General features: G+C 40.4%; 1 protein-coding gene across 2 annotated transcripts in view; it reads left to right on the forward strand.

Moving 5' to 3' along the window:
* The window catches only part of LOC140713618 (dysbindin-like), a 232,272-nt gene that overhangs the window by 173,889 nt on the left and 31,072 nt on the right, over positions 1 to 27,311 (forward strand). For both annotated transcript variants that reach the window (XM_073023950.1, XM_073023951.1), the window contains one exon: positions 21,216 to 21,371. In XM_073023950.1, the coding sequence (XP_072880051.1) occupies positions 21,216 to 21,371 (156 nt within the window). The remainder of the gene's footprint in view (positions 1 to 21,215; positions 21,372 to 27,311) is intronic.

Here is a 27,311-nt window from a genome sequence, read left to right on the forward strand (position 1 = left end):
ACATACCACAATTATATGGTCCCTGATGAAATTGGACATGGAGTAGTGTGTATAGTTTTGGTTACCTTTAAAGGGCAGATTAAAGGTTAGATAGAGTGCAAAACAGATTGAGTCAACTAGGTCTGTTTTCATTGGAATTTAGACGATTGAGAGTTCTCATTACAGAGCCTGTCAAACTAATGCAGGGATATGTTTTTCTTGGTTGAGGAGTCTGGAACTAGGGGTCACAGTCTCAGAATAAAAGATGAACTGTTTAAGACTAATGAGAAAGGGGTGACTTGAGGGGTGATGAAGGGAAACACCTCACTACACCATGTGTATGATCATGCAATTTTGAAGGAACTATATTGGATTTAAAATTCAGATATCCTTGTATTTACTAAGGAGTTGTATTCTGGAAAAATGTGTAAAGTAGAAAGTTATAAATCAAGGAGATGCCTTCCATTGGTCTCAGTGTAAAACTCTGGTTCCAAGCATTTGGTCAAAGATGCCTAAATATGTAAAATAAATCTGCATGAATATAAGAAATAATACAGTATTTTATGAACAATTAAGTTTAAAAATAAGATATTGAATTAGAATCAGATTTATCATCACTGACATATATTGTGAAATTTGTTGGTGTCATGGCAGCAGTACAGTGCAAGACAAAGATTTCTATCAGCTACAACAAAAAATAAACAGTGTGAAAGAGGAATAGTGAGGTGTTTGTGGGTTTATGGGCCATTCAGAAATCTGATGCCAAAGGGAGAGAAGCTATTTGGAAAACATTGAATGTACATCTTTAGCTCCTTCCTGATGATAATGATGAGAAGAAGGCTTGTCCTGAATGGTGAGGGTCCTTAAGAATGGATGCCGCCTTCTGAAGCATCACCTTTTGAAGATGTCCTCAGTAGTGGAAAGGTTTGTGCCTATAATGGAGCTGGGTGAGTCTCCAACCCTCTGCAGTCTCTTTCAACTCTATGCTTTAGTCCCTATATACCAGGTGGTGATGCAACCAGTCAGAATTTTCTCCACAGTATGTCTGTAGAAATCTGATGTCTTTGGTGACATACCAATTCTCAAATTACTAATGAAATATAGCCACTGGTGTGCTTTCTCTGTGCTTGCATCAGTACGTTGGGCCCAGGATAGATTCTCTGAGGTGTTAATATCCAGGAATTTGAGCTGCTCATCTTTTCCATTGCTCAATGAGGGCTGACCTGTTTGCCTGACTTCTCCTTCCTGAAGTTCAAATCAGTTTCTTGGTCTTGCTGAAGTTGATTGCAAGGATGTTATTATGATACCACTCAACCAGCCGATCCATCCCACTGCTGTATGCTTCCTTGTCGCAATTTGAGATTCTGTCAACAACAATGGTGTCATTGGCAAACACATATAATGTTTCCTTTTAGACCATCAGCATTCGAGGAATATAGTCATCTTCCTCTGATTATTCCATTGTGAAACCCCTGCCACCCTCCTCTGAGCCACTTTCACTTTCCCACCACTCCACTCCCCCTTCCACCTTCCATTTCAATCCATAGAAGCCCAGAACTGAAAGAGACCAGAGATGCAGCAAATCTATAAGGTTGTGGAGATGTTCATAAACATGGCTGATAGTTTTAAAATTGAAGTATTTGTACAATAAAAGCCAGTGTAGGTTAGTAAACTCGAGGGTAATGAGTGAACAAGACTTGAAAATAAAATATAGGCAGCTGAGTTTTGGATGTGCAAAAGTATATGTACATTAGATAATGGGATGTTGGCCTGATGTGAATTTGTGTCGTTAATTCTTTGATAACGTGTGATGGGAAGTGATAGAAAATATGATTGCTCATCCAGTGCTACATTCTGGTGGATTCCATGGATGTGTAAATGCAAATAAATATCAGTTCTGTAATCAAAAAGATGTAATATCAAATCAGTGCAAAGCCATGTGGCAGGGTGGTGCTGGACAGCTCTGTAATATTATAAATTTCAAAGTACGTTGGATAAGATAGATAGATAGATAGATACTTTATTCATCCCCATGGGGAAATTCAACTCTTTTCCAATGTCCCATACACTTGTTGTAGCAAAACTAATTACATACAATACTTAACTCAGTAAAAAATATGATATGCATCTAAATCACTATCTCAAAAAGCATTAATAATAGCTTTTAAAAAGTTCTTAAGTCCTGGCGGTAGAATTGTAAAGCCTAATGGCATTGGGGAGTATTGACCTCTTCATCCTGTCTGAGGAGCATTGCATCGATAGTAACCTGTCGCTGAAACTGCTTCTCTGTCTCTGGATGGTGCTATGTAGAGGATGTTCAGAGTTATCCATAATTGACCGTAGCCTACTCAGCGCCCTTCGCTCAGCTACCGATGTTAAACTCTCCAGTACTTTGCCCACGACAGAGCCCGCCTTCCTTACCAGCTTATTAAGACGTGAGGCGTCCCTCTTCTTAATGCTTCCTCCCCAACACGCCACCACAAAGAAGAGGGCGCTCTCCACAACTGACCTATAGAACATCTTCAGCATCTCACTACAGACATTGAATGACGCCAACCTTCTAAGGAAGTACAGTCGACTCTGTGCCTTCCTGCACAAGGCATCTGTGTTGGCAGTCCAGTCTAGCTTCTTGTCTAACTGTACTCCCAGATACTTGTAGGTCTTAACCTGCTCCACACATTCTCCATTAATGATCACTGGCTCCATATGAGGCCTAGATCTCCTAAGTCAGTGGGACCGGACAAGATGTACCCCAGGCTACTGGGGGAGGCAAGGGAGGAGACTACTGGGCCTCTGGCGATGATCTTTGCATCATTAATGGGGACAGGAGAGGTTCCAGAGGGTTAGAAGGCTGCTGATGTTGTTCCTTACTCAAGAAAGGGAGTAGAGATAGCCCAGGAAATTATAGACCAGTGAGTCTTACTTCATTGGTTGGTAAGCTGATGGAGAAGATCCTGAGACGCAGGATTTATGAACATTTGGAGAGGCATAATATGATTAGGAATAGTCAGCATGACTTTGCGAAAGGCAGGTCATGCCTTATGAGCCTGATTGAATTCTTTGAGGATGTTACTAAACCCATTAATGATGGTAGAGCAGTAGATGTAGTGTATATGGATTTCAGCAAAGCATTTGACAAGGTACCTCATGCAAGGCTTATTGAGAAAGTAAGGAGGCATGGGATCCAAGGGGACATTGCTTTGTGGATCCAGAACTGACTTGCCCACAGAAGGCAAAGAGTGGTTGTATGGTCATATTCTGCATGGAGATCGGTCAGCAGTGGTGTGCCTCAGGGATCTGTTTTGGGACCCCTATTCTTTGTGATTTTTATAAATGATCTGCATGAGGAAGTGAAGGGATGGGTTAGTAAATTTGCTGATGACACAAAGGTTGGAGGTGTTGTGGATAGTGTGGAGGGCTGTCAGAGGTTACAGCAGGACATTGATAGAATGTAAAAATGGGCTGAGAAGTGGCAGATGGAGTTCAACCCAGATAATTGTGAAGTGGTTCATTTTGGTAGGTTAAATATGATGACAGAATATAGTATTAATGGTAAGACTCTTGGCAGTGTGGAGGATCGAAGTGTCTTGGGGTCCAATCCCATAGGACACTCAAAGCTGCTACGCAGGTTGGCTCTGTGGTTAAGAAAGCATACTGTGCATTGGCCATCATCAGTCGTGGGATCGAGCCAAGAGGTAATGTTGCAGCTATGTAGGACTCTCGTCAGAACCCACTTGGAGTACTGTGCTCAGTTCTGGTTGCCTCACTATAGGTAGATTGTAGAAACCATAGGAGATGGGGTGCACAGGAGATTTACAAGGATGTTGCCTGGATTGGGGAGCATACCTTATGAGAATAAGTTGAGTGAACTCGGCCTTTTTTCCTTGGAGCGATGGAGGATGAGAGGTGACCTGATAGAGGTGTATAAGATGATGAGAGTCATTAATTGTATGGATAGTCAGAGGTTTTTTCCCAGGGCTGAAATGGCTAGCACAAGAGGGCACAGTTTTAATGTGCTTGGAAGTAGGTACAGACGAGATATCAGGGGTAAATCTTTTACACAGAGATGGTGAGTGCATGGACTAAGATGGTGAGTGCTGCCAGAGACGGTGGTGGAGGTAGATAAGATAGTGTCTTTTAAGAGACTCCTGGACAGGTACATGGAGCTTAGAAAAATAAATGGCTATGGGTAACCCTAGGTAATTTCTGTTTGTGGGCCAAAGGGCCTGTATTGTGCTGTAGGTTTTCCATGTTTCTATGTAAATTTATTATCAATGTTTATGTTACCTTATACTACCTTGAGGTTCATTCATTCACAGCAGAATAGAGAAATACAATAGAATCATTGAAAAACTACACCTGAACAAAGCAAGAAGAAATACAAATAGAATTTTATGAGAACTGTACATGAAGGCTAACAAACAACTATTGCGCAAAAGAAGACTAACTGTGCAAATAAAAGTAATAATGAGATCATGAGTTGCAATGAGTCCTTGACAGTGAATCTGTATGAGGGGTGATTGATAAGTTCGTGGCCTAAGGTAGAAGGAGTCAATTTTAGCAAACCTAGCACATTTATTTTTCAACATAGTCCCCTCCTACATTTATGCACTTAGTCCAGCAGTTGTGAAGCATACGGATCTTGGACCTCCAGAAAGTGTCCACGGCAGGGGTGATTGATAAGTTCGTGGCCTAAGGTAGAAGGAGTCAATTTTAGCAAACCTAGCACATTTATTTTTCAACATAGTCCCCTCCTACATTTATGCACTTAGTCCAGCAGTCGTGAAGCATACGGATCTTGGACCTCCAGAAAGTGTCCACGGCAGGGGTGATTGATAAGTTTGTGGCCTAAGTTAGAAGGCGATGAGTTATACAGCTCTTGTTACATGCACATGCAGGCCAACTCTTTGAGTGATTATGCAGAAAGTTTGAAGTTAATAACTCATCGGGGTGATTGCTAAGTTTGTGGCCTAAGGTAGAAGGAGATGAGTTACCTATTTTCTAGATAACACACCTATGCTGCAAGTGTCCAATATCTCACGAAACACAATGCTTTCCCTTAGCCAATGAAATGTTGGCTGTTTGACTGTGGGTGTAGCATGAAATGGTTATGTCACTGTCTCCGTTATTGTCTTCAGCTTCTGTCACTAAAAGTGAAAGTTTCAGATCTTGGACAGCTGAAATAAAAATGGGATTATATTCTTTTAGCAGTGTGATTTGTTTTGTGGTTGCCATGTCATCAACGAAGGAAAGTTGAATCCAGTGCCTACAAAGCAGCCTCAATGTAGGATCAGTAGGTGGGCTGCATTGTGAGGAATCAAATGACGGTAGCTGCTTCCTATGATAATGTTCATAATGCCATCAAAGATACTACTACTTTAATTTTACATTTGTGCTGCTTAATTCATGCTGTGATTAGTTTTTTTTCAATAATACAAATGTTTTGTATCTGTAACCTTTTATATGACATTTACAGTTATTGTTCCAGAACCAAAGTTATATTGAAGAAGTTGCCAGTATCAGTTTCAGAAAAAAAGTTTCAACATGCAGTGCTGTCAGTTGAAATTGAAAAGAAATTAGGAGTATGCTCGTTATAAATTGATAAGCAGGTTGCAGCCTGTGATGCTTTACCTAAGCCCAAGTTAATAAGTAAAATGGCATTAGGCTCATTTGAAATCATATCTGGAACAGCTTTCATGTTAATGTTTGTTAGATCAAATATATTTAATAAAATAATGTTTTTCAGTACAAGCACATTGTTAAAAGCAGAGTATTAAAATCTGTGCTGCAACAGAGAATCAACAGATCTTTAGCTGAAAGCTTATTAAGTACCGTAGATGTCGGATTATAAGCCGCTACTTTTTTCCCACATTTTGAACAGCTTTGAACTCTGCGGCCTTTAATAAGGTGCGGCTAATGCATGATTTTTTTCATGCCGCCAAAAACATTTTGCCTCGTAACAGTAGACCAATAAAATTGATGAGTAGTTCACAGAGGTCCAATGAAATTGTACGATAAATCAAGCGCACTTTCACAATTAAATTATTGTAAATCAGTCATTTGTACTCACCCTCATCAACATGGAAAACACTCGAAGAAAAGCATTGTGCTGCCTTTATGGCAGTTATTTAGTTTATAATATTTTCGCTTAGTAATTCATTTTCTAGTTAAAGTTAGAAGTGTTTTAACTATATTTGTTTTCTGTACTACATCGCGGGATGCTATGACGTCACACCCGGTTTCGCCGCGTCTTGTGGGAAAAATGCCGTTTGCGATAAACGGGAAGGAGGGGGGCGAGCGGCATTACGCGAGCGGCATTGGATCTGAGCGAACGCTGCTTTTAAGTTAAAGGCGATCAATAACTTTTCCTGGTAGGCTGCAGTATATATATTTTTTACCAGTCGTTAGGAGATATTGGAATGTTGTTCAGTAAAAAAGTATACGCAACGTATATTTAAAAGTAGCCGCGTTACAGGCACGGTTCGAAAAAAAGCATTTGCAATATGTATTTGTTTATGTTACCATATGGATTTAATTAAAAGTTAAAAAATCCTCACGTGTAATATCTTTCTGTGTAAATATCTCATATTACAACGTGGGACACCTGCGGCCGAAAATCCGGTGCGGCCTAAAATCCGGTGCGGCCTGTACAAGTAAAAAATTGATTTTCTTTCTAAAATTAGAGCCAGCGGCTTTTAATCAGGTGCGCTCTGTAGTCCGGAATCTACGGTATAGGAGTTAGTCTGTAGGGATTACCAAGCTAGCTATAACTACTGTGACTTCTATTATGGTAGTGTGCTTATAGCATCTTCATATTGTCAGTGGATGGAACTAATGGAGTTTCAGTAGACTGGACTTTGCTTCTGAAGCTGTATGATGAGAAACAATTTTAATTAGAGAAGTACAAATGCAAGGATAACAGAGTAGAAAGCAACTTGAATGGAAAAAGTGAAAGAATCCATATTTCAATTATCAAACAAGAAGGTTAATTGAAGTACTAGTGTAAGGTAGCACGCCTTTTCTCTTTTTAAAATTACAACATTTTTGAAAAGATAATCATTAAGTACAATATAGGAGTGTGAGAAATTATTTTTCGTTTTGAAACCTGTTGATCAGTTGATTTCCAGTTTGTAATTTTCTTTAATTGCACATATGATGTACACATCCATACTGTAATGTGAAATGCAAAATAATTATATCCTTGAAGTTCATGTTTCCTTCATTACACAAGCTGCTATTATTGGGTTTGTCATGTTGGATGAAACACAGAACTTTAATGACTAGTTTACTGATGAGGATTTATTAGTATTGTTACAAGGATTGCCCCTTAGTAATAATGATCAGTTAGGCACAGAGAGAATCTTTATTTACTGACAGATACCTTTATTGGCTCAGCTCACAAGCACATGAATCTACACAACTGAATACCTGTGTGCACACCTGAATTTCTCTGACTCTCCATGATCAAAGAAGAAAAAAGCCAGGTGTTCCTCCAGGTCCCGATGTGATCTCCTCGTGTGTGATATGGGGTTCTCCACATCCGCGATGTTTGGTTTCTGGAGAGTTGTCATTGCCTGTGCTCCCTAAATCCTTCATTCTTATTCCTTTGCTTATCAGATCAATCTCTGATGTGTTAATTTTGTTGGCTTGAGATCATCTGACTGACCTGTGTTAGCTTCTGATTGGATGTAGCCAAGGGCTGCAAGCAGTATTGCTTTGTGGCTCTCTCTTCAGCTTTGTGTCTTAAGGTGATTTATTTTGTTCTGTGCAATTCAGACTGGTTTAAACCAGTCTGACCAGATCACCCAATTACTGGACCCAAATGACCAGATCACAACCTGTCCCTTCTGCAAACCTGCCATTTTACATAATAAACAGCTTATCTGAAAATGGCCTCAGGTTTAACAGATCATCAGTGGAAACTCCTTGTGCCCATGTTTAACTGCACAAATTTAAGTTATCCCAAAGCAAGAATCAATTCACCAGTTCACAAAATGGCAGCTGTGAAGATAGTCCCACAAATTAACTGTCTCCATTCCTGTCATCATGTGGCAAGAACAAAGACCTGCTTTGTCTGTTCCACCACCCTTGCCTTATTACTGATTACTGATTTGTAGATTGTAGCTCTCTCTGGCCAACAGTATGCTTAGAAAATAATGCTCTAGAGGCTTCATAGGTGGTGATTTCTAGGACTACCTTTTATATTTAAATAAATAGATTATTCTAACCATGTGTTTTATGTATTAATTTGGGCGTGGAATCTGGGATAGCTTGAGGCAGTATAACCTTTTATGTAGAAGGTTGTATTTTTTAATCAAATCTTTATCTTTGGGTGAGATATGCCATTGTTGACTTTTTTTTCCTATTCAGCAGTTTGGTTTTCTACTATCATGTTTGTAATGTGGAACTAGGTAATATCACCATATATAATGGCAGCAGTTTACTTTTCATTAGGATTAGTATCCTTGTATTGAAAGTAGTCAGGTGCTCAGTAGTATGATAGGGAAACTTACTGTTGGGAAGAAATAAAACTAAAAAAAGAAGGACAATAGTGAAGGATTTAGAGTTTGAGAACATTGAACAGAGATATTGTACTGACCAATGTACAGTGCCTATAAAAAGTATTCACCTCCTCTCCCCCCACCCCTCTGGAAGTTTTTATGGATTTTTTTACAACATTGAAACACAATGGATTTAATTTGGCTTTTTTGACACTAATAACAGAAAAAGACACTTACATGTCAAAGTATAAACAGATCTTCACAAAGTGATCTAAAATATAAATATCAAATATAAAACAGTATAATTGATTGCATAAGTATTCATCTTTAATATGATACACTGGTGCAGCCAATTGGTTTTAGAAGTCACATAATTAGTTAAATGGAGATCACCATGTGCAGTCAAGGTGTTTCAATTGGTAGTAGTAAAAAAACATCTGTATCTGGAAGGTCCAGCTGCTAGTGAGTCAGTATCCTGGCAAAAGCTACACAAAGACCAAAGGACACTCCAAGCAACTCTGCAAAACAGTTATTGAAAAACACAAGTCAGGAAATGGATACAAGAACATTTCCAACTCACTGAATATCCCTTGGTTAAGTCAATCAACAAGAAATGGAAAGAATATGTCACAGCTGTAAATCTGCCTAGAGCAAGCTGTCCTCAAAAACTGAGTGACCGTGCAAGAAGGGGCTAGTGAGGGAGGCCACCAAGAAACCCATGACAACTCTGGAGGAGTTACAAGCTTCAGTGGCTGAAATGGGAGAGACTGCACATAGGACACCTGTTGCCCGGGTGCTTCACCAGTTATAGCTTTATGGGAGAGTGGCAAAGATTAAGCCACCGTTGAAAAAACTCACATGAAATCTTGGCTAGAGTTTACCAGACGGCATGAGGGAGACTCTGAAGTCAGCTGGAAGAAGGTTCTATGGCTTGATGAAACCAAAATTGATCTTTTTGACCATTAGACTAAACACTATGCTTAGTGTAAGACAAACACTGCACACCATCCCTAATGTGAAGCATGGTGATGGCTGTATCATGCTGTGGGGATGCTTTATTGCACCAGGCCCTGGAAGGCTTGTGAAGGTAGAGGGTAAAATGAACACAGCAAAATACAGGGAGATCCTGGAGGAAAACCTGATTCAGTCTGCAAGAGAACTGCAACTTGGGAGTCCAGAAGACAATGACCCCAAGTATAAAGCCAATGCTACACAGGAATGGCTTAAAAACAATTAAGTTAATGTCCTGGAATGGCCAAGTCAGAGTCCAGACTTCAATCCAATTGAGAATTTATGGCTGGACTTGAAAAGGGCTGTGCACTCACAATCCCTGTGCAATCTGACAGAGCTTGAGCAGTTTTGCTAAGAAGAATGGGGAAAAGTTACAATGTCCAGAAGTGTAAAGCTGCTAAAGACCTTTCCATACAGACATAAGGCTGTAATTGCTGCCGAGGGTGCATCTACTAAATACTGACTTGAAGGAGTGAGTAATTATGCAATCAATTATTTTGTGTTTAGTAATTGTAATACATTTAGACTAATTTGTAGAAATTTGTTTTCACTTTGACATGAAAGTGTCTTTTCTGTTGATCAGTGTCAAAAAAGCCAAATTAAATCCACTGTGATTCAATGTTGTAAAACAATAAAACATGAAAACTTCCCAGGGGCGGGGTGAATACTTTTTATAGGCACTGTAAATCTACTGCATTATCAATCTAACCCCTCCCCATTTTTCTTACATCCACATCTAAGAGTCTTTTTAAATGTTCCTTTTGTATGATCTGCTTCTACCGCCATACTAGGTGTTGCATTCCAGACACCTGGCCACCCAGCACTCTGTGTAAAAACCTATCTCTGCCATCTCCCCTAACCTTTCCTCCACACCTCTATCAAGTTGCCTTTCATCCTCCATCACTCCAACGAGAAAAGCCCTAGATTGCTCAACCTATCCTCATGAGACATGTTCTGTAATCCAGGCAGTGTCCTGTGTTACGTAACCTCGTAACCAGGTAACTTACCAGCAAAGATAGTGGGATCAGCTGAGTCGGATGCTACTATTTTCAAACGTTTTATTCAAAAAGGGGCACAAACGTATGGTTAATACAAAACATTCAGATCATATACATCATCAAAACTCAATCTAAAACACCGGTGTAATAATAATCAATCAGAAATAAGCTCTATAGTTGTCTAGGGGTAATACTGAGTCCAATTGAAATATAAAGAGTCACTCAGAAGTTTGCAGGCTTTTCCCTTTTGGGAATCGCTGGGGTTTTCACGTTGTAGAGAGAGAGAGATGGTTTAGAAAGGATAAACACTTGCCCGTTGTCTTTACAGAGCAAATCCTTGGAATCAGGGGAGCAGGCTTCCCCGTTGTTAGTTAAAAGCAGTCTTCTGTTGGTCCTAGCCACAGATTCAAAATTTGGAATCTAACGCACGTGGCTTCCTTCAAAATGTCTTCCCGCTCTCACGGGAATCGGTATCGTGCTTCCTTGGTGTCTCCTGGGTGCGTCTGAGGGTTGTCCCCCCCTCAGACCCTCCTTTATACTTCTTCACGGGATCGCAGGTGTCAATCAGGTTGTAGGTGATGCGATCTCTCTCTCAACCAGCCCACTTTGCCCGAGGGCTTTTCACGTGGTCTTCATGAGACAATAGTCAATATCGCCTTTATTCTGCTTCTCGGGAGAACGTGGCCTTCCGCACGTCTCTCCCCCTCTTGGGTCAGTTGACCCCCCTCATGACTAGGGCTCTTGCGATTCTCACAAAGGAGGGGACCGAGGGCATAACACCTGGTAAACCTCATCTACATCCTCTTAAAGCTTCCACATCCTTGGTTTAATGAGGTGACCGGAACGGAACACAATACTCTGGTCTAACCAGAGTTTTAAGGAGCTGCATCATTACCTTATGACTCTTGAAGTTAATCACAGCTAGCTATATTAGTTTACCAATCGAGCCAAGTAGGGAGCAATTTGAATATGTGATTTAAAACTGGTATATTGCCCAGACAAAGAATCTCTCAACCATGAATGGAAAGAGTTTGGTGCAATTTTTAGCACAAAGATGAGAAAATCTGCAGATTCTGTTAATCCAAAGCAACACACAAAATGCTGGAGGAACTCAGCATCAGGATGAAGGGTCTCGGCCCAAAACATCGACTGTTTACTCTTTTCTGTAGATGCTGCCTGGCTTGCTGAGTTCCTCCAGCATTTTTTGTGTGTTGCTTTCTGCAAGTTTTGCATGGGCACAACTGTATGAAGAGTGGAAAATGGGAGACATGCCAGCAGAGCATATGAATAGTCAATTGATGAAGGTATAGGCAAAAAGCAGGAACAGCAGGGGAGATTTATAGCATTGAAAATAGGAGCTCCTGGTAATGGGTAGGCTATATAGTCAGAAATTAATTTCAGTCACATTTAATAGATAGATAGATAGATACTTTATTCATCCCCATGGGGAAATTCAACTTTTTTTTCCAATGTCCCATACACTTGTTGTAGCAGAACTAATTACATACAATACTTAACTCAGTAAAAAAAATATGATATGCATCTAAATCACCATCTCAAAAAGCATTAATAATAGCTTTTAAAAAGTTCTTAAGTCCTGGCGGTAGAATTGTAAAGCCTAATGGCATTGGGGAGTATTGACCTCTTCATCCTGTCTGAGGAGCATTGCATCGATAGTAACCTGTCGCTGAAACTGCTTCTCTGTCTCTGGATGGTGCTATGTAGAGGATGTTCAGAGTTATCCATAATTGACCGTAGCCTACTCAGCGCCCTTCGCTCAGCTACCGATGTTAAACTCTCCAGTACTTTGCCCACGACAGAGCCCGCCTTCCTTACCAGCTTATTAAGACGTGAGGCGTCCCTCTTCTTAATGCTTCCTCCCCAACACATCACCACAAAGAAGAGGGCGCTCTCCACAACTGACCTATAGAACATCTTCAGCATCTCACTACAGACATTGAATGACGCCAACCTTCTAAGGAAGTACAGTCGACTCTGTGCCTTCCTGCACAAGGCATCTGTGTTGGCAGTCCAGTCTAGCTTCTCGTCTAACTGTACTCCCAGATACTTGTAGGTCTTAACCTGCTCCACACATTCTCCATTAATGATCACTGGCTCCATATGAGGCCTAGATCTCCTAAAGTCCACCACCATCTCCTTGGTCTTGGTGATATTGAGACGCAGGTAGTTTGAGTTGCACCATATCACAAAGTCCTGTATCAGTTTCCTATACTCCTCCTCCTGTCCATTCCTGACACACCCCACTATAGCCGTGTCATCAGTGAACTTCTGCACATGGCAGGACTCCGAGTTATATTGGAAGTCTGATGTGTACAGGGTGAACAGGACCGGAGAGAGTACGGTTCCCTGCGGCGCTCCTGTGCTGCTGACCACCGTGTCAGACCTACAGTCTCCCAACCGCACATACTGAGGTCTATCTGTCAAGTAGTCCACTATCCAATCCACCATGTGAGAGTCTACTCCCATCTCCGTTAGTTTGTGCCTTAAGATCTTGGGCTGGATGGTGTTAAAGGCACTGGAGAAGCTACCAAGGTAGCAAATGATCACTTTATGGTGACAAGGAAGTGGGTTTGTGATGAAAACAAAATTCAATTTTCTTGATCTGATTGGGACTATTTTCTCGTTATCCACTATTTGTGGATCAAAAACAATGGAGGAGTCAAGGGGAGTGGTGATGTGATGGAGGTCAGCATACAAGTGAAATACTTGGGAGTTTGTATAGATTCAGCATGACATCTAAAACTTTGACAACTTCTATAGATGTGTAGTGTAGAATATATTATTTGGTTGTATCAAAGACTGGTATGAGACTGCCAATGCCCTTGAATGGAAAAGCCTACAAAGAGTAGTGGATATGGCTCAATCTATCACGGGTGAAGCATTCCCAACCATTGAGCACATTTACATGAAACTCTGTTGCAGGAAAGCTGCATCCATCATAAGGGACTCCCACCACCCAGGACGTACTCTCTTTTTGCTTCTGCCATCAGGAAGATGGTAGGGCTCACACCACCAGGTTCAGGAACAATTACTACCTCTCAAACATCAGGCTCTTGATGGATAACTTCACTCAACTTCACTTTCCCCATCATTGGAATGTTCCTACAACCAGTGGACTTACTTTCAAGGACTCTTCATTCCATGTTCCCAATATCTATTGCTTATTTTATTATTATTATTATTATTATTATTATTATTATTATTATTTCTTTTTGTATTTGCACAGTTTGTTTTCTTCTACACTCTGGCTGAGTGCTTTAGTTAGGCAGTTGTTCATTGATTCTGTTATGGTTATTCTATAGTTTATTGAGTATGTCCACAAGAAAATGAATCTCGGGGTTGTATGTGGTGACATATGTGTACTATGATTATTAAAAATTACTTTGAACTTTGAAATACTACATATTTTCAGATGATATCACCAAAGGGGAGCATGCAGTTGGAGGTAATTTGCATTCAAAGTCAAATCTTTGGACATCTCTTAATGAATGAGAGGAGAATATATTGCAGATGATACAAATTAGATAATGAAAAACAATAACAAGAGCAGTCCCACTGATGTAGATTATGAGGAGAGATGGGCAATGGATTGTATGTTCAGGAATAAAAGGAGGGATTTTTTTAATCAAGGTTTCAATCACAAGGGATACAAAGGAAATTACTTGCTGTTCTCTCCATGGTGCTTTCAATGGGATCGCTATACTTGTGCCAGGTTCAGCATACACATTTCCCATTTGAAGTGCTAGGAAATCTGAGCGAGTCTACACTTTCCAGTCAGATTTTTTTAAATGTCCATCTATGCAGTGCAGTATTGGGATTAAAATTTAGCAGAAATTCAGAGCCAGCTTTCAGACTGAGCCAAGGGAGACTGAGCTTCTACGCAACTGAGTGCTGCTGATGTTTAAGATCGATGCTCTTTTTGCAGCTTTAAGAGCATTTTCAGTATTCCAGTAATGCTGAAAATCTAATTGGAGTTATTCAAAAGTAGTATTATGGAAAGGATTGTCATCGTCTTCGGTTCCTGTTACATTCCTGTTCCTAACCATCAATTCTGAAACTAAATTACACTTTGTTGCAATCATGATGTGCTCAATTCCATCGCCAAGAATGTGTCTTTACTTTGCCTTTCTCTCTCCTTATCCCTCCCCCTTTTGAATCTGCTGTTGAAATCTTTCTCCTTGAGCATTTCCTCCCTGTCTGATTCCTATCTTCAATCTTCTATATATGCTGCTGATTGTATCATAATTTGGAAAACGTCCCACCTAGACGTCACCCATTTCTGCTGATTTGTATTGGTTCCTGGTCCAGTAATGTTATGGTCTTAAATTTTAAATTATTGTTGTCACTTTCCTAATCTCCTCCCCCTTCTCGAGTCCACAAGTCAGAGAGAGAGAGGGAGAGCTGTTTGATTGCTTGTACGTTGCTGACTTTAATCTAATCCAGCCAATTGTGCCTTCATCCATCTACATCTACTTTGTCGACTTCCAACATTAAACCTTTTATATTTCTTTTCCTCTTTATTGATCTTTAAAACTTACCTGACTGTCAGCTTTACCCTTAAATAATGTGTTTTTTTTCACTCAATAGAGTGATCCACTTTAGAGCAATTTATTATTATAGCAGCGTATAATCCAAATTACCGTTTATTGGCAAAGCCTATTGCCTAGTCTTATCAAAAGTAACTGAGTTGTAATACAAAAGAATTAGAAAGATAAGATGGACAGGTACAAAGTGGAGAAAGTAATGGAACTGGCAAGAAATGACATGGTGAAATCATTATATGATTCAAAGGAGCAGCCGTGAAAAGATGCAACTACAAGATAGAAATACAATAAAATTTACTCAGTGTAATGTGTATAAAGCACAAAAATCAACATAATTGGAGGACCCACTGTCAATCTTTTCAATGATTTTAAGTTCCCTGGTCTCAGTCGTCTCGTTTTCACTATTGATGCCCAGTCCCTGTACATTTCTATCCCCCCTCAGGAGGGCCTTAAAGCTGTCTGCTTCTTCCTGGATAACAGACCCAACCACTTCCCCTCCACCACCACTCACCACCATTTGGCGGAAATGGACCTCACCCTCAACAGTTTCTCCTTTGGTTGCTCCCACTTCTTTCAGACCCAAGATGCAGCCATGGGCACTCGCACGGGCCCCAGCTGTGCCTGCCTTTTCGTTGGCTACGTGGAACATTCCATGTTCCAAGTCTTCACCAGCATTGCTCCCCAACTCTTCCTGTGCTACATTGATGACTGCATTGGTGCTACATGCTGAACTCCTCAATTTCATCAACTTTGCCTCCGACCTCCACCCTGCCCTCAAATTTACTTGATCCCTTTCTGACACCTCTCTCCCCTTTCTCGATCTCTCTTTCTCCATATCTAGAGACAGTCTATCTACTGATAACTTTTATAAACCCACTGACTACTTATAGCTATCTGGACTACACCTCTTCCCACTCTGTCAATTGTAAAAATGCCACCCCTTTTTCTCAGATCCTCTGTCTCTGCTGCATCTGCTCTCAGGATGAGGCTTTTCATTCCAGAACAACTGAGATGTCTCCCTCCTTCAAAGAAAGGGGCTTCCCTTCCTCCACCATCAACACTGCTCTCAGCCACATTTCTTCATTTTGCGCACGTCTGCCATCATCCCTTCCTCCTGCCACCCCACCAGGGATAAGGTTCCTCTTGTCTTCACCTATCATCCCACCTGCCTCTACATCAAACTCATAATCCTTAGTAACTTCTGCCATCTCCAACTGGATCCCACCCCCAAGCGCATCTTTCCCTTCACCCCCCCCACTGCCAATTTCCACTTTCTGCAGGGATCACTCCCTATGTAACTCCTTTGTTCGCATGACCCTCCCCACTGATCTCCCTCCTGGTGCTTATACTTGCAAGTGAAACAAGTGCCACACCTGCCCCTACAATTCCTCCCTCACTACCATTCAGGGTCCCAAACAGTCCTTCCAGATGAGGCAGCACTTCACCAATAAGTCTGTTGGGGCTCATCTACTGTATCTGGTACTCCCAGTTGGCCTCCTGTGTATCAGTGAGACCTGACATAGATTGGGAGACCACTTTGTCAAGTATCTTTGCTCCGTCCGTTCCCAAAAGCAGAATTTCCCGGTGGCCACCTATTTCATTTCCACTCCCCATTCCCATTCTGACATGTCAGTCCATGGCCTCCTCTAGTGTCAGGATGAGACCACACTCAGGTTGGAGGAGCAACAGCCTATATTCCATCTGGGTAGCATCCAAACATGGCATGAACATCGATTTCTGGAACCTCTGGTATTTGCCCCCCTCCTGACCTTTGCCATTCCCCATTCCTGTTTCCCTCTTTCACCTAATCTGCCTATCACATCTGTCTGGTGGTCCTTCCCTTTCCCTTCCTTTCATAGTCTGCTGTCCTCTACTGTCAGATTCCCTCTACTCCAGAACTTTATCTCTTTCACCAATCAGCTTCCTAGCTATTCACTTCACCCTTCCCCTTTTCCCGGTTTCACCTAACACCTGCCACCCTGTACTTCTTTCTTCCCTCTCCCCATTATCTTAATCTGACTTCCCCCTCCTTTCCAGTCCTGATGAAGGATCTTGAGCTGAAACATCAACTGTTTACTCTTTTCCATAGATACTGATGGCCTGCTGAGTTCCTGCAGCATTTTGTGTGTGTTACCTTGGATTTCCGACATCTGCAGATTTTGTCATGTTTATAATTGCAGAAATATGTACAAACCACATTTCCAGAAAAGTTGGGATATTTTCCAAAATGCAATAAAAACAGAAATCTGTGATATGTTAATTCACGTGAACCCTTATTTAACTGACAAAAGTACAAAGAAAAGATTTTCAATAGTTTTACTGACCAACTTAATTGTATTTTGTAAATAACCACAAATTTAGAATTTGATGACTGTAACACACTCAACAAAAGTTGGAACAGAGGCATGTTTACCATTGTGTTACATCACCTTTCCTTTTAATAACACTTTTTAATCATTTTGGAGCTGAGGATACTAATTGTAGTAGATTTGCAATTGGAAATTTTGTCCATTCTTGTTTGATATAAGACTTCAGTTGCTCAACAGTCCGTGGTCTCCATTGTCTGATTCTCCTCTTCATGATGCGCCATACATTTTCAATAGGAGATAGATCTGGACTGGCAGCAGACCAGTCAAGCACACGCTGTTGTAGCCCGTGCAGAATGTGGTCTGGCATTGTCCTGCTGAAATAAGCATGGACGTCCCGGGAAGAGACGTCGCCTTGATAGCAACGTATGTCTCTCTAAAATCCTAATATACGCCTCAGAGTCAATGGTACCTTCACATACATGCAACTCACCCATGCCATGGGCACTGATGCACCCCCATACCATCACAGATGCTGGCTTTTGCACTTTTTGCTGATAACAATCAGGATGGTCGTTTTCATCTTTGGCACGGAGAACTCGACACCCGTTTTTTCCGAAAACTAGCTGAAATGTGGACTCATCTGACCACAGCACACGGTTCCACAGTCTTTTGGTCCATCTGAGATGAGCTCAGGCCCAGAGAACTCGCTGGCGTTTCTGCATAGAGTTGATGTATGGCTTCCTCCTTGCGTAATACAGTTTCAAGTAGCATTTCTGGATGCAGCGACGGACTGTGTTAAGTGACAATGGTTTTCCGAAGTACTCCCGAGCCCAGGTGGCTATAATTGTCACAGTAGCATGACGGTTTCTTAGGCAGTGCCGCCTGAGGGCTCAAAGATCACGCGCATTCAACAGTGGTTTCCGACCTTGCCCTTTACGCACTGAGATGTCTCTGAATTCTCTGAATCTTTTCACAATATTATGTACTGTAGATGTTGAAAGACCTAAATTCTCTGCAATCTTGCGTTGGGAAATGTTCCTTTTGAACTGACTAACAATTTTCTCACAAATTTTGGCACAAAGGGGTGAGCCACGACCCATCCTTGCTTGCAAAGACTGAGCCTTTGATGGACGCTACTTTTATACCCAGTCATGATACCTCACCTGCTACCAATTAGCCTGCTTAATGTGGAGTCTTCCAAACCAGTGTTACTTGAATATTCTGTGCACTTTTCAATCTTATTTTAACTCTGTCCCAACTTTTGTTGAGTGTGTTGCAGCCATCAAATTCTAAATTTGTGTATATTTACAAAATGCAATTAAGTTGGTCAGTAAAACTAGTGAAAATCTTTCCTTTGTACTTTTGTCACTTAAATAAGGGTTCATGTGAATTAACATATCACAGATGTTTGTTTTTATTGCATTTTGGAAAATATCCCAACTTTTCTGGAAATGGGGTTTGTAGAATTATAAATTGGATAATTATTGTCCACAATTGCACAGGACTGAAAATAAACTCAAGCTTGAAAGATTTAAAAGCTTTGTCGTTATGGAATGAAAAACTATTAAGCTTAATGTTTGGTGTGAAAAGGAAGGCTGCAGTCTCACTTCAGCTGCTTGGTCACTTGACATTTTATTTGCAAAATCTAAGTAGAAATTGCAGCTGGTAATACTGATCACTTCCTTGCAGATGATGGTAGAGATGTGACAATTTGCAGGCAGCAATTTAGTTTCATATTTGAGATTTGACTTTGTAAATCTGAAAACTGCAGTCAGCAATGTACTTAGAAGACATTTTAAATGAATTGGCAGTATTAAGAATCCTAGACAAAACCAGCAGAACATACCTCCATCAAGATAAAGACAGGTGTTGGAAACACTAGAGAGACCTCCATTGGAGAGGCTGCAAGGCATGACGTCAGGTAAGACTGAAGCACAGGATGCTTCAGTCCCACCCTCTCCAGCATTTTCCAGGCTAATATGCAGTCATTAGAAAGCAAGATAGAAAACCTCAGAGCAAAATTGCTTTGTCAGAGGGCCGTGAGGGACTTATGTGTATTCTGTTTCACAAACATGGCTCACTCCCAACCTTCCTGAAATAGTGCTCCAGCCCTGGGGATTTGCGATCCCAATCCACCACGTGAACCAGATGGCGGTGTCTGATTTAGGATAATTCTTTGTGGTGCACAGATGTGGTAACCTTGTTCTGTTCCTGCTCCCCTGACCTGGAACATCCACAGTGAATTATCTTTTGTTGTATCCTCTGCTGGCAAACTGATTGTAGTGTACATCTCACCTCAGATTCAGATTCATTTATCACATGCATATCAAAACATATGGTGAAGTGAGTCATTTATGTTAACAACCAGCACAAACTAAGGATATGCTGGGGGCAGTCCACAAGTTTTGCCACATATTCTGGTATCAGCTTGGCGTGCCCGTGATGTTCACCAGAGCAACATAAACAAAAACAGCAACACAACAGCAAAACAAATGTCCTTTCTCCCTCCTATCCACCCACTCACACATATAGGCAGGCTTCTATCCCAGGCTGACCAGCTTTGTGCCTCCAATCTCTAGTGCCTTGCCCAGACTCACAGACTTCAGACCTCCAACTTTCAAACCTGATAACCTAGGGCCTCGACGTCCAAACTCACCGACTTCAGTCTTCAGTCTTTGGTATCAACCCCAGTACTCGCTGATAATGGTACTTTGATCCCTGCTCCTTAAATTCTAACTCGCGTAGGCCTCCAACCCTGGGACTTGTTGACGTGTAGAGGTTATCCCTGGCCCTGACTTGTAGGAGGACTGACCTCTGGATTGAAGACCTTTGACTTCCAGGCTTGCCAGCTTCGGTCTTGTAATTTTGGCCTCTGACCTTCGGTATTGACCCCAGGACTTCTGATCCTGGGAATTATCTGTCCTCATCTACAGAGCCTGTTGTTCGCTGGTCATTGACCACAGGCATAGGTGGTCTTTGTTTCACCACCTGCCAACTCAACATACATCCATGGAGATCACTGGTATTCTGCAAAGAAGCACTCCCATTTTGGTTACAGTCTGGTACAGCAGTTCAAATGCACAGGAACGTAAGAAGCTGCAGAGAGCGTATATCACAGGAAGATCCCTCCCCATGATCGGTAGTATCTATAGGAGGCACTGCCCAATAAAGGCAACATCCATCATCCAGGCCTTTGTATCTTGTTGCAGATACCATCAGGCAGGTGGTACAGAAGCCTGAAGTCCCACGTTCAAGAACAGCTATTTCCTTTCAGTCTTTCAAAACATCTCATTGCCACTACAGTTTAGCAATGCTTATGACTATTCTGATCAGTTTGCACTAAAATTTACTGTTTTATTTTGCTTTTGTTTTCTTGTAAAAATTTTCTTACGTGCTTGTGATGCTGCTGCAAGTGTCTTTCATTGCAACTGTGACAATATGCTCAAATTTGACTTGTTATATTGACATCAAAGCTTATAAAAGCAAAATTAAAATGTTGAAATCCTTTACAAAGGGTGGAACAATAACTTTCCTCCTGTGTAGGATTAGTAAAATAAACAAACGGTTGGGGCACTGCATTCAAACAGAGTCATCCATTCTCTGTGGTCACAAAGATGAACTGCTTTGGTTCAGAGTGCTCCTCTGCTTCTGAACTTAATGCAAAATAAAGTTGTTGGGGTGACTTGATCTGCCAGCATAAACTTTAAAAGCAAAATGGAATCTGCTTTACCAGTCTTTAAAATAATTATATTTTTTTGCAAGAGGAATAAGATTGAAATTCCTGCTTCATGCATTTTTTGAAATATATGCATTTCATATTTCCTTTCTCATGGCTCAAGTTCTGTGTTCCAGGTAAGCTGGATGAAGAATATGCTCAGAAAGCACAAGATTTGGAGAACACACAGCAGCAGAAATTGAAAGAGCGGCAGAAGTTTTTTGAAGAGGCCTTTCAGCAGGACCTGGAGCAGTACCTGTCTACGGGATATTTACAGATAGCGCAGAGGAGAGGCAAGATTTTCTATTACTTTACAATCACAGATATCTGTTTTGTGGAATAACTATTTTATGATAAAGCAAGTAGGGATACACCTAATAGTATAACTTCAAAAGTTTCTGTGCTTCTTAGTACTTTGAATATGTATCAATGCATGTTTAACCAATATTTATATTGTATTTTCTTCTGCATTGCATTTATTAACCTGACTTCAGCCTTTGATTTGGTGTTGGACAAGATGTAAGCTTGGGTCACAACAGTCTTTAGAGCAATAAATAAAGATGATTTTCCTCAGAAAACAAACTATTTTACGATAGAGGCAATAGAACACAAGGTAGGAACTATAGCAACTTCAGTTAAAAAGGATGGTTGGTTTCTTCAAATAATCCAGTAAATGGAACACTGTTACATGCAAACTGTGCAAATAATCAGGTCTGTATTATTGACAACATTCCAGGCCTTATTAACAATGGAATAATCACCATCTGGGAATTATATTATTACTGTATGAAACATTCCATCTGTAACATACTCTGATTCCATAATGATTCCTTGGATGATTCCTTTTATTTTAATCAATCCATAGGGGAAACCTTAAACAATCAAGTATGTGTTGGGGCTTGGGCAAGGTTGTAAATTGTCCCTGAAGCAATTACACACACTGTTGTTAGTTAGGGAAAGAATTATGTAAATTCGATTTTATTTCAAATACCTTGAGGGTTCTTGTTTAGGATTGGCAAGCAAAGAACTGATATAGCAATAAAGAGATGGTAAAATTTGAAGATTTGAAACCTCCTGCATTTCATACGTGATATTTTGTGGACAGTACAAAGTTTATATTTGCAAAGTAATACTTGTTTTTTGTTGTGCTTACTGGAAGGTTTAAAATGGTGCTAGTGAAGCCCAGCAATGACATGCAGATTGTAAACAAAACAAAAAATTACAGTATTTAATCACACTTTTCCTTGGATACGATCACTGCAAGCAATAGCCTGTAACTCCCCTTTTGGGGTTGAGCTGTTGAACCACCTGTACAACTTAGTATTTTTGTGGTGTGAATTTCAGGATGGTTGTGGCATGGTGTGGACAGGTGAAGTGAAGTGGCTAGGCCCGGGCCCAAGAGTGAGGAATGAGCCAATGTTTGGCTGGCTTCGTGGTTGTGGACTCACTATCGTAAACTTCAGTTCTGAATGCTATTTGCTTACATTTATTGTTTGCACGGTTTATTTTTTTCCCCCTGCAAGTTGACTGTTTGACGGTCTTTTTTAAAATGGGATCTATTGGGTTTCTTTGTTTTGTGGCTGCCTATAAGGAAACAAATCTCAAGGTTGTATATAGTATACATACCTTAATAATAAATGTACTATGAAGTTCTTGCCTTTCTCTTAGTAGCTTGATATTTTTTAATAAGTCTTATCATTTAGTGGGTTAGGTTACGTGCAGGCTGTTGCCCTGGAAGAGTGGACATTGCTCACTTTCTGAAAGATCTGTCACTTGGCTGCATGACAAGACTTTTTCTTTAACTTGTGGCTAAGTTATTAGAATATTTTGTACATTTGTGAAATGGCACGTTAATAAAATTATTAGTCTAACAATATTCAGAATAAAAACAAGGACAATCTGCCTTTCAGTTAAATAATTTCAAGATGAGTTCTAACCAACACATCTGTGCTGAGATTGCCTGTTTCAACCCATGTAACATCTGCTGTTTAAATCCATCATCCACACCTTATGTTCCCCTGGACTATTCCTACAAATATGTGGTCCTTCATCCTTCTACCTTCTTTAATTGTTGGGTGAACTAAAATTCTGCTGCCTACATTGTATTTCCACCATTAATTTCTGTCTTTCTCATTCTACGTTGGGTTCATATTAAACAAGATTTTCAAATTCTCAACAAGCTACACATCTTTTAAGCCCTTTAAGCTTCAGAGATATCAGCAATCCTGCTGTCTTGGCCTCACTTGTCATTTTATTTAATCACTCCACAACTAATAACCATCCTGTCAGCTTTAATGTTTTTTGTAATATCTCATTGAATAGTTCAATGTCAAGTTTTGTTTGATAATCCTTCTGTGAAGTAACTTGGGATGTTTATTGTGTTAAGTGTGATCTTCAGATTATTGGTGGTTAACTTTTTGCTCACCTTGGTATACGGTAGTTACTCTACCACAAACACAGCTAGTTATGATAAGACTGTAGAACAGGGAGAACCTCTGTTTGTGACATCCCACCGAGCTACATTTGTTCCTTTTGTACTTGCTGACGCTTCCAGAATGTTTTTGACCTTGTCCTTTTCCTGCAACTTCCTATTAACAAAGCGTAAGTTGAATTAAGGGTAAAATAGAATTCAGTTTACCAAAATACATTGGTTCAGTATGTTTGCATCCTTACCACAAATTTAACCTTGCTTTAGAAAGTTTCAAAGACAGCCTGAAAAGTTAGCAGCAGAAGCTGCAGAGCGTTCAGTTAGTAAATGTGCAAACAGATGGCATCTTCTCTTTTGTACTCTCCGCTGCTCACCTCCCCCGCCACTATTTCCAATTTTAACATCTTCCAATAATAGCTAGCAACTTCCAGGTATTTTATGTTTTAACTGTGATAAACAATGTAACTGTGAAAGAAGTAAAATGGAGGCAAAGAATGGACCCATAGACAAAATGAGAGAGGTGCTGGAAGAGCCATGATTTTGAAAGAGATTTTTGCATGAAGGGTAACATTTTCTCATCACCATTTGCTCTGAATAGCAATATAATTTGATCTTAGTATTGGTTTATTATTAACATATGTGAAAAGCTACTTTGAAAAACTTGGGCTTTGCATGCCATCCAGATAGATCATGCTATACATAATTACAGTGAAGTACTGAAAAGAAAACAATGCAGAATTTGGTGTTGCAGTTACAGAGACAAATAAACTGCAAAGGCTACAAAGACATAAATGGTATGATAAGGAGATAAGTAAATTAACTATTTGTCACAGGTACACTGAAACATTGAAAATGTAGTGAAATGCATCACTTGAGACAAATTAAATCAATGAGAAATGTGCTGGGCAACTCACAAGTGTCGCCATGCTCTGGCAGCAATATAGCATGCCCACAACCTTATAATCCTAACAGTAACAGTGGGATATGTAATCATTTACTATTATGGTTTGTGCTCATAAGGTCTTGTAACTTAGAGAGATAGAGAGGAGAAGAGAAATGGGAGGGGTCCTTGATTATGTTGGCTTCTTTCCTGAGGTAGTGGGGAGTGTAAATGAAGGTTGCCAGTAAATATAAAGCTTATATTAATATAACCTTGAATAAATATCTCATTTAGGAGCAGATTGATGGTTGTAGCTGGGGCAGTTGAAGTCAAGGGAGACCGCCAGAGACACCTCTACTTCCTACAGATGAGATACATGGTGAGACTTTCTTGAAAGGTCATCCTAAAACATAGCATCTCTTTACACATTAAGGGGTGCTGGAGGCAGACGAAATAGAAATAACAGAAGGATGTGAAATACACCCAACAAGTAAGGGTCAGTTGCTTTACTAACTTCAAAATATCATCAGTTGTCGATTGAATTTTAACATCTTTATCATGAATGGCAATTGATCTTGTAAGTAAGGAACTCAAAACTCGTCAACCAAGTCGTCAGTATTTGTAACCGATGAGCCAATTTTGTATAAAGATAGTAGTTTTCTGTTCAGACTTCAGAGCAGTGTGGTGACAGGGCCATGCAGCTCTCCTTGTGCATTAATAAAATAAATTATGTGTGAGTCATAAGAGTACGTGAGTTCTGGGCCCAGTTATTTTATTTAATTATTGGTGACAACAGTTACTCGGAGATGCTTACCCTTGACTTCACTATATGAGAGAAAGGAATTCAGCCCCGGCAGCCGATCAGTTCTGTATTCTAGGCTGCTTGAGCAAGAGACTGCGTCCGCTGCTGGAATGCCTCCTGTGTGGAGTAGTCAAGCTAAGCCAGCACCATAGTTAAAACATAGGAAAGCTGAATCTTTAAAAAAAATGTTTGCCATGGTCCACATGGGCTTGGGTCCCACACGAAGTACTGGAAAATTCAGTAGGTGTGTTGTTTGGGAAAAAAAAAAGAAATCTGTGTGTGTCTGCGTGTGCCCTGATTGTGTATGCATGAAAGATAGTGTGAAAGTCCCCTGTCCCGGACCTCTAAAGGACTCCAGTACTATACATGTTTGTACCAAAAAGCATTAATATTGTATGGGTGGAATGAACTAAGTGAGTGTCTGCAGACTTTTGTTAGGGAAAGAAAAATGAAAGACTGAGGGGTGGCCTGCCATTGTTCAGATGTGAAATGCAAAAACGTTTGATGAATCCTTTTCTAAAAAAAGCAAAGAAACTGTGCAAAGGTTAAAGGAAAAACGCAGAACAAACAGACAAAGTATAAAGCTACCTCAGTGTTTGAAAAGAAATGATCAGCACTAGGGTCTGAGGATGAACTAGATGCTGTACCCCTGCCTTCCCCAGGCAGGGTTTCAACAATGCCAACACCAATTGGTGCCTCTTGAATACTCAGTGAGGCTGGCATCAGCCGGTGCCCTACCACAGGCATTGGTTCCTAATAGCAATATGGTAGAAGGGAGTCACAGGGGTATAGAGAGGCTGATCAAAATGTTGATTGGGGCAGCATGGTAGCGTAGTGGTTAGCACAATGCTTTACAGTCGCAGCAACCTGGGTTCAATTCTGCCACTGCCTTAAGGATTTGAATGTTCTCCCTGTGGCTGTGTAGGTTCCTTATGGGTGCTCCATTTTCCTCCCACAATCCAAAGACATACCGGTTGGTAGGTTAATTGGTCATTGTAAATTGTCCCCTAGGATTAAATCGGGTTTGCTGAGTGGTATGGCTCGAAGGAACAGAAGGGCCTATTTCGCTGTGTGGGTGTATACGTAAGTACATACATACATACATACATCATACATACATACATACCTTGAACTGATCGAGTAGGCCTAAGGAGCTGTTTCCCTTGATTGACATGAAAAAAGTGTCAGACAAAAGACAAGGTAGTAATGTATATGTAGAACAGGTGTATAAATGTTTTCATAAGTATTAGCATTAGAAGTTTTAATAAATGTTATTGTAAGTAAATTGCAAGCTAGATTAAAGGAAGTCGTATAGTGTTACTTAAGTGAGATGAGAAGAGTTCAGTATAATTGTGTGTTTTACAACATTAAGGGGTTAAAGCCGTTAAGGGGAATTGAGTACAATACGTGTGTGAGATTTCACAGCTGCTCCACTCTAGCCTCTGGGCAATATTGTACATTGCTAAAGTATTGCGATAGCTGTCCTATACAATTTGAATGTTATTTCTACTTTTAGCTTTGCTTTACCAAATTGACAGTAACCAAATGTTGGTTAATCATTGCCAGATTAAATTTTGCTGAAAATTTCACTGTAAACTTCAGTTTTTAACATAACCTGCTCTTGTGAGTGTTAATCTTTTTGAGCAGTGTAGTTGTTTAGGTAATACTTTTCTGAATATGAAATACATTTTGACTATGTTTTACTTTTCTATGATCCAACAAATGTGGAAATGGGATGGTGGACGCAGTAGGGGTATTGCTCATTGTAAAATGCCACGTGATATAAGCCCACATATAATTTTTTCTTTGATGGCTTTTCCTCTCGATCTGATACTGAAAAGAAAATGAGTGGAAAATTTCAGTGGACATGCGGTGTGTGCATGTCATGTAACAGCTGAGGTGGTACACTTACCCTCCCTTCTGTTTTGCACAATTAGCTGAACCATTTTGTCTTAGCAAAAGCCTGCATCCTCGCAGCCTGTGCACTGAATCTCGTTATGCCACATGACAGTGGACAATTATAGAAACTACAGTTGGCCCTCCTTATCCGTGGATTCCGTATGCGCGGATTCAACCAACTGTGTATCAGGAAAACCCAGAAGTTCTCTCTCCAGCACTCGTTG

Source organism: Hemitrygon akajei, chromosome 20, assembly GCF_048418815.1.
Source record: "Hemitrygon akajei chromosome 20, sHemAka1.3, whole genome shotgun sequence".
Taxonomy (NCBI): domain Eukaryota; kingdom Metazoa; phylum Chordata; class Chondrichthyes; order Myliobatiformes; family Dasyatidae; genus Hemitrygon; species Hemitrygon akajei.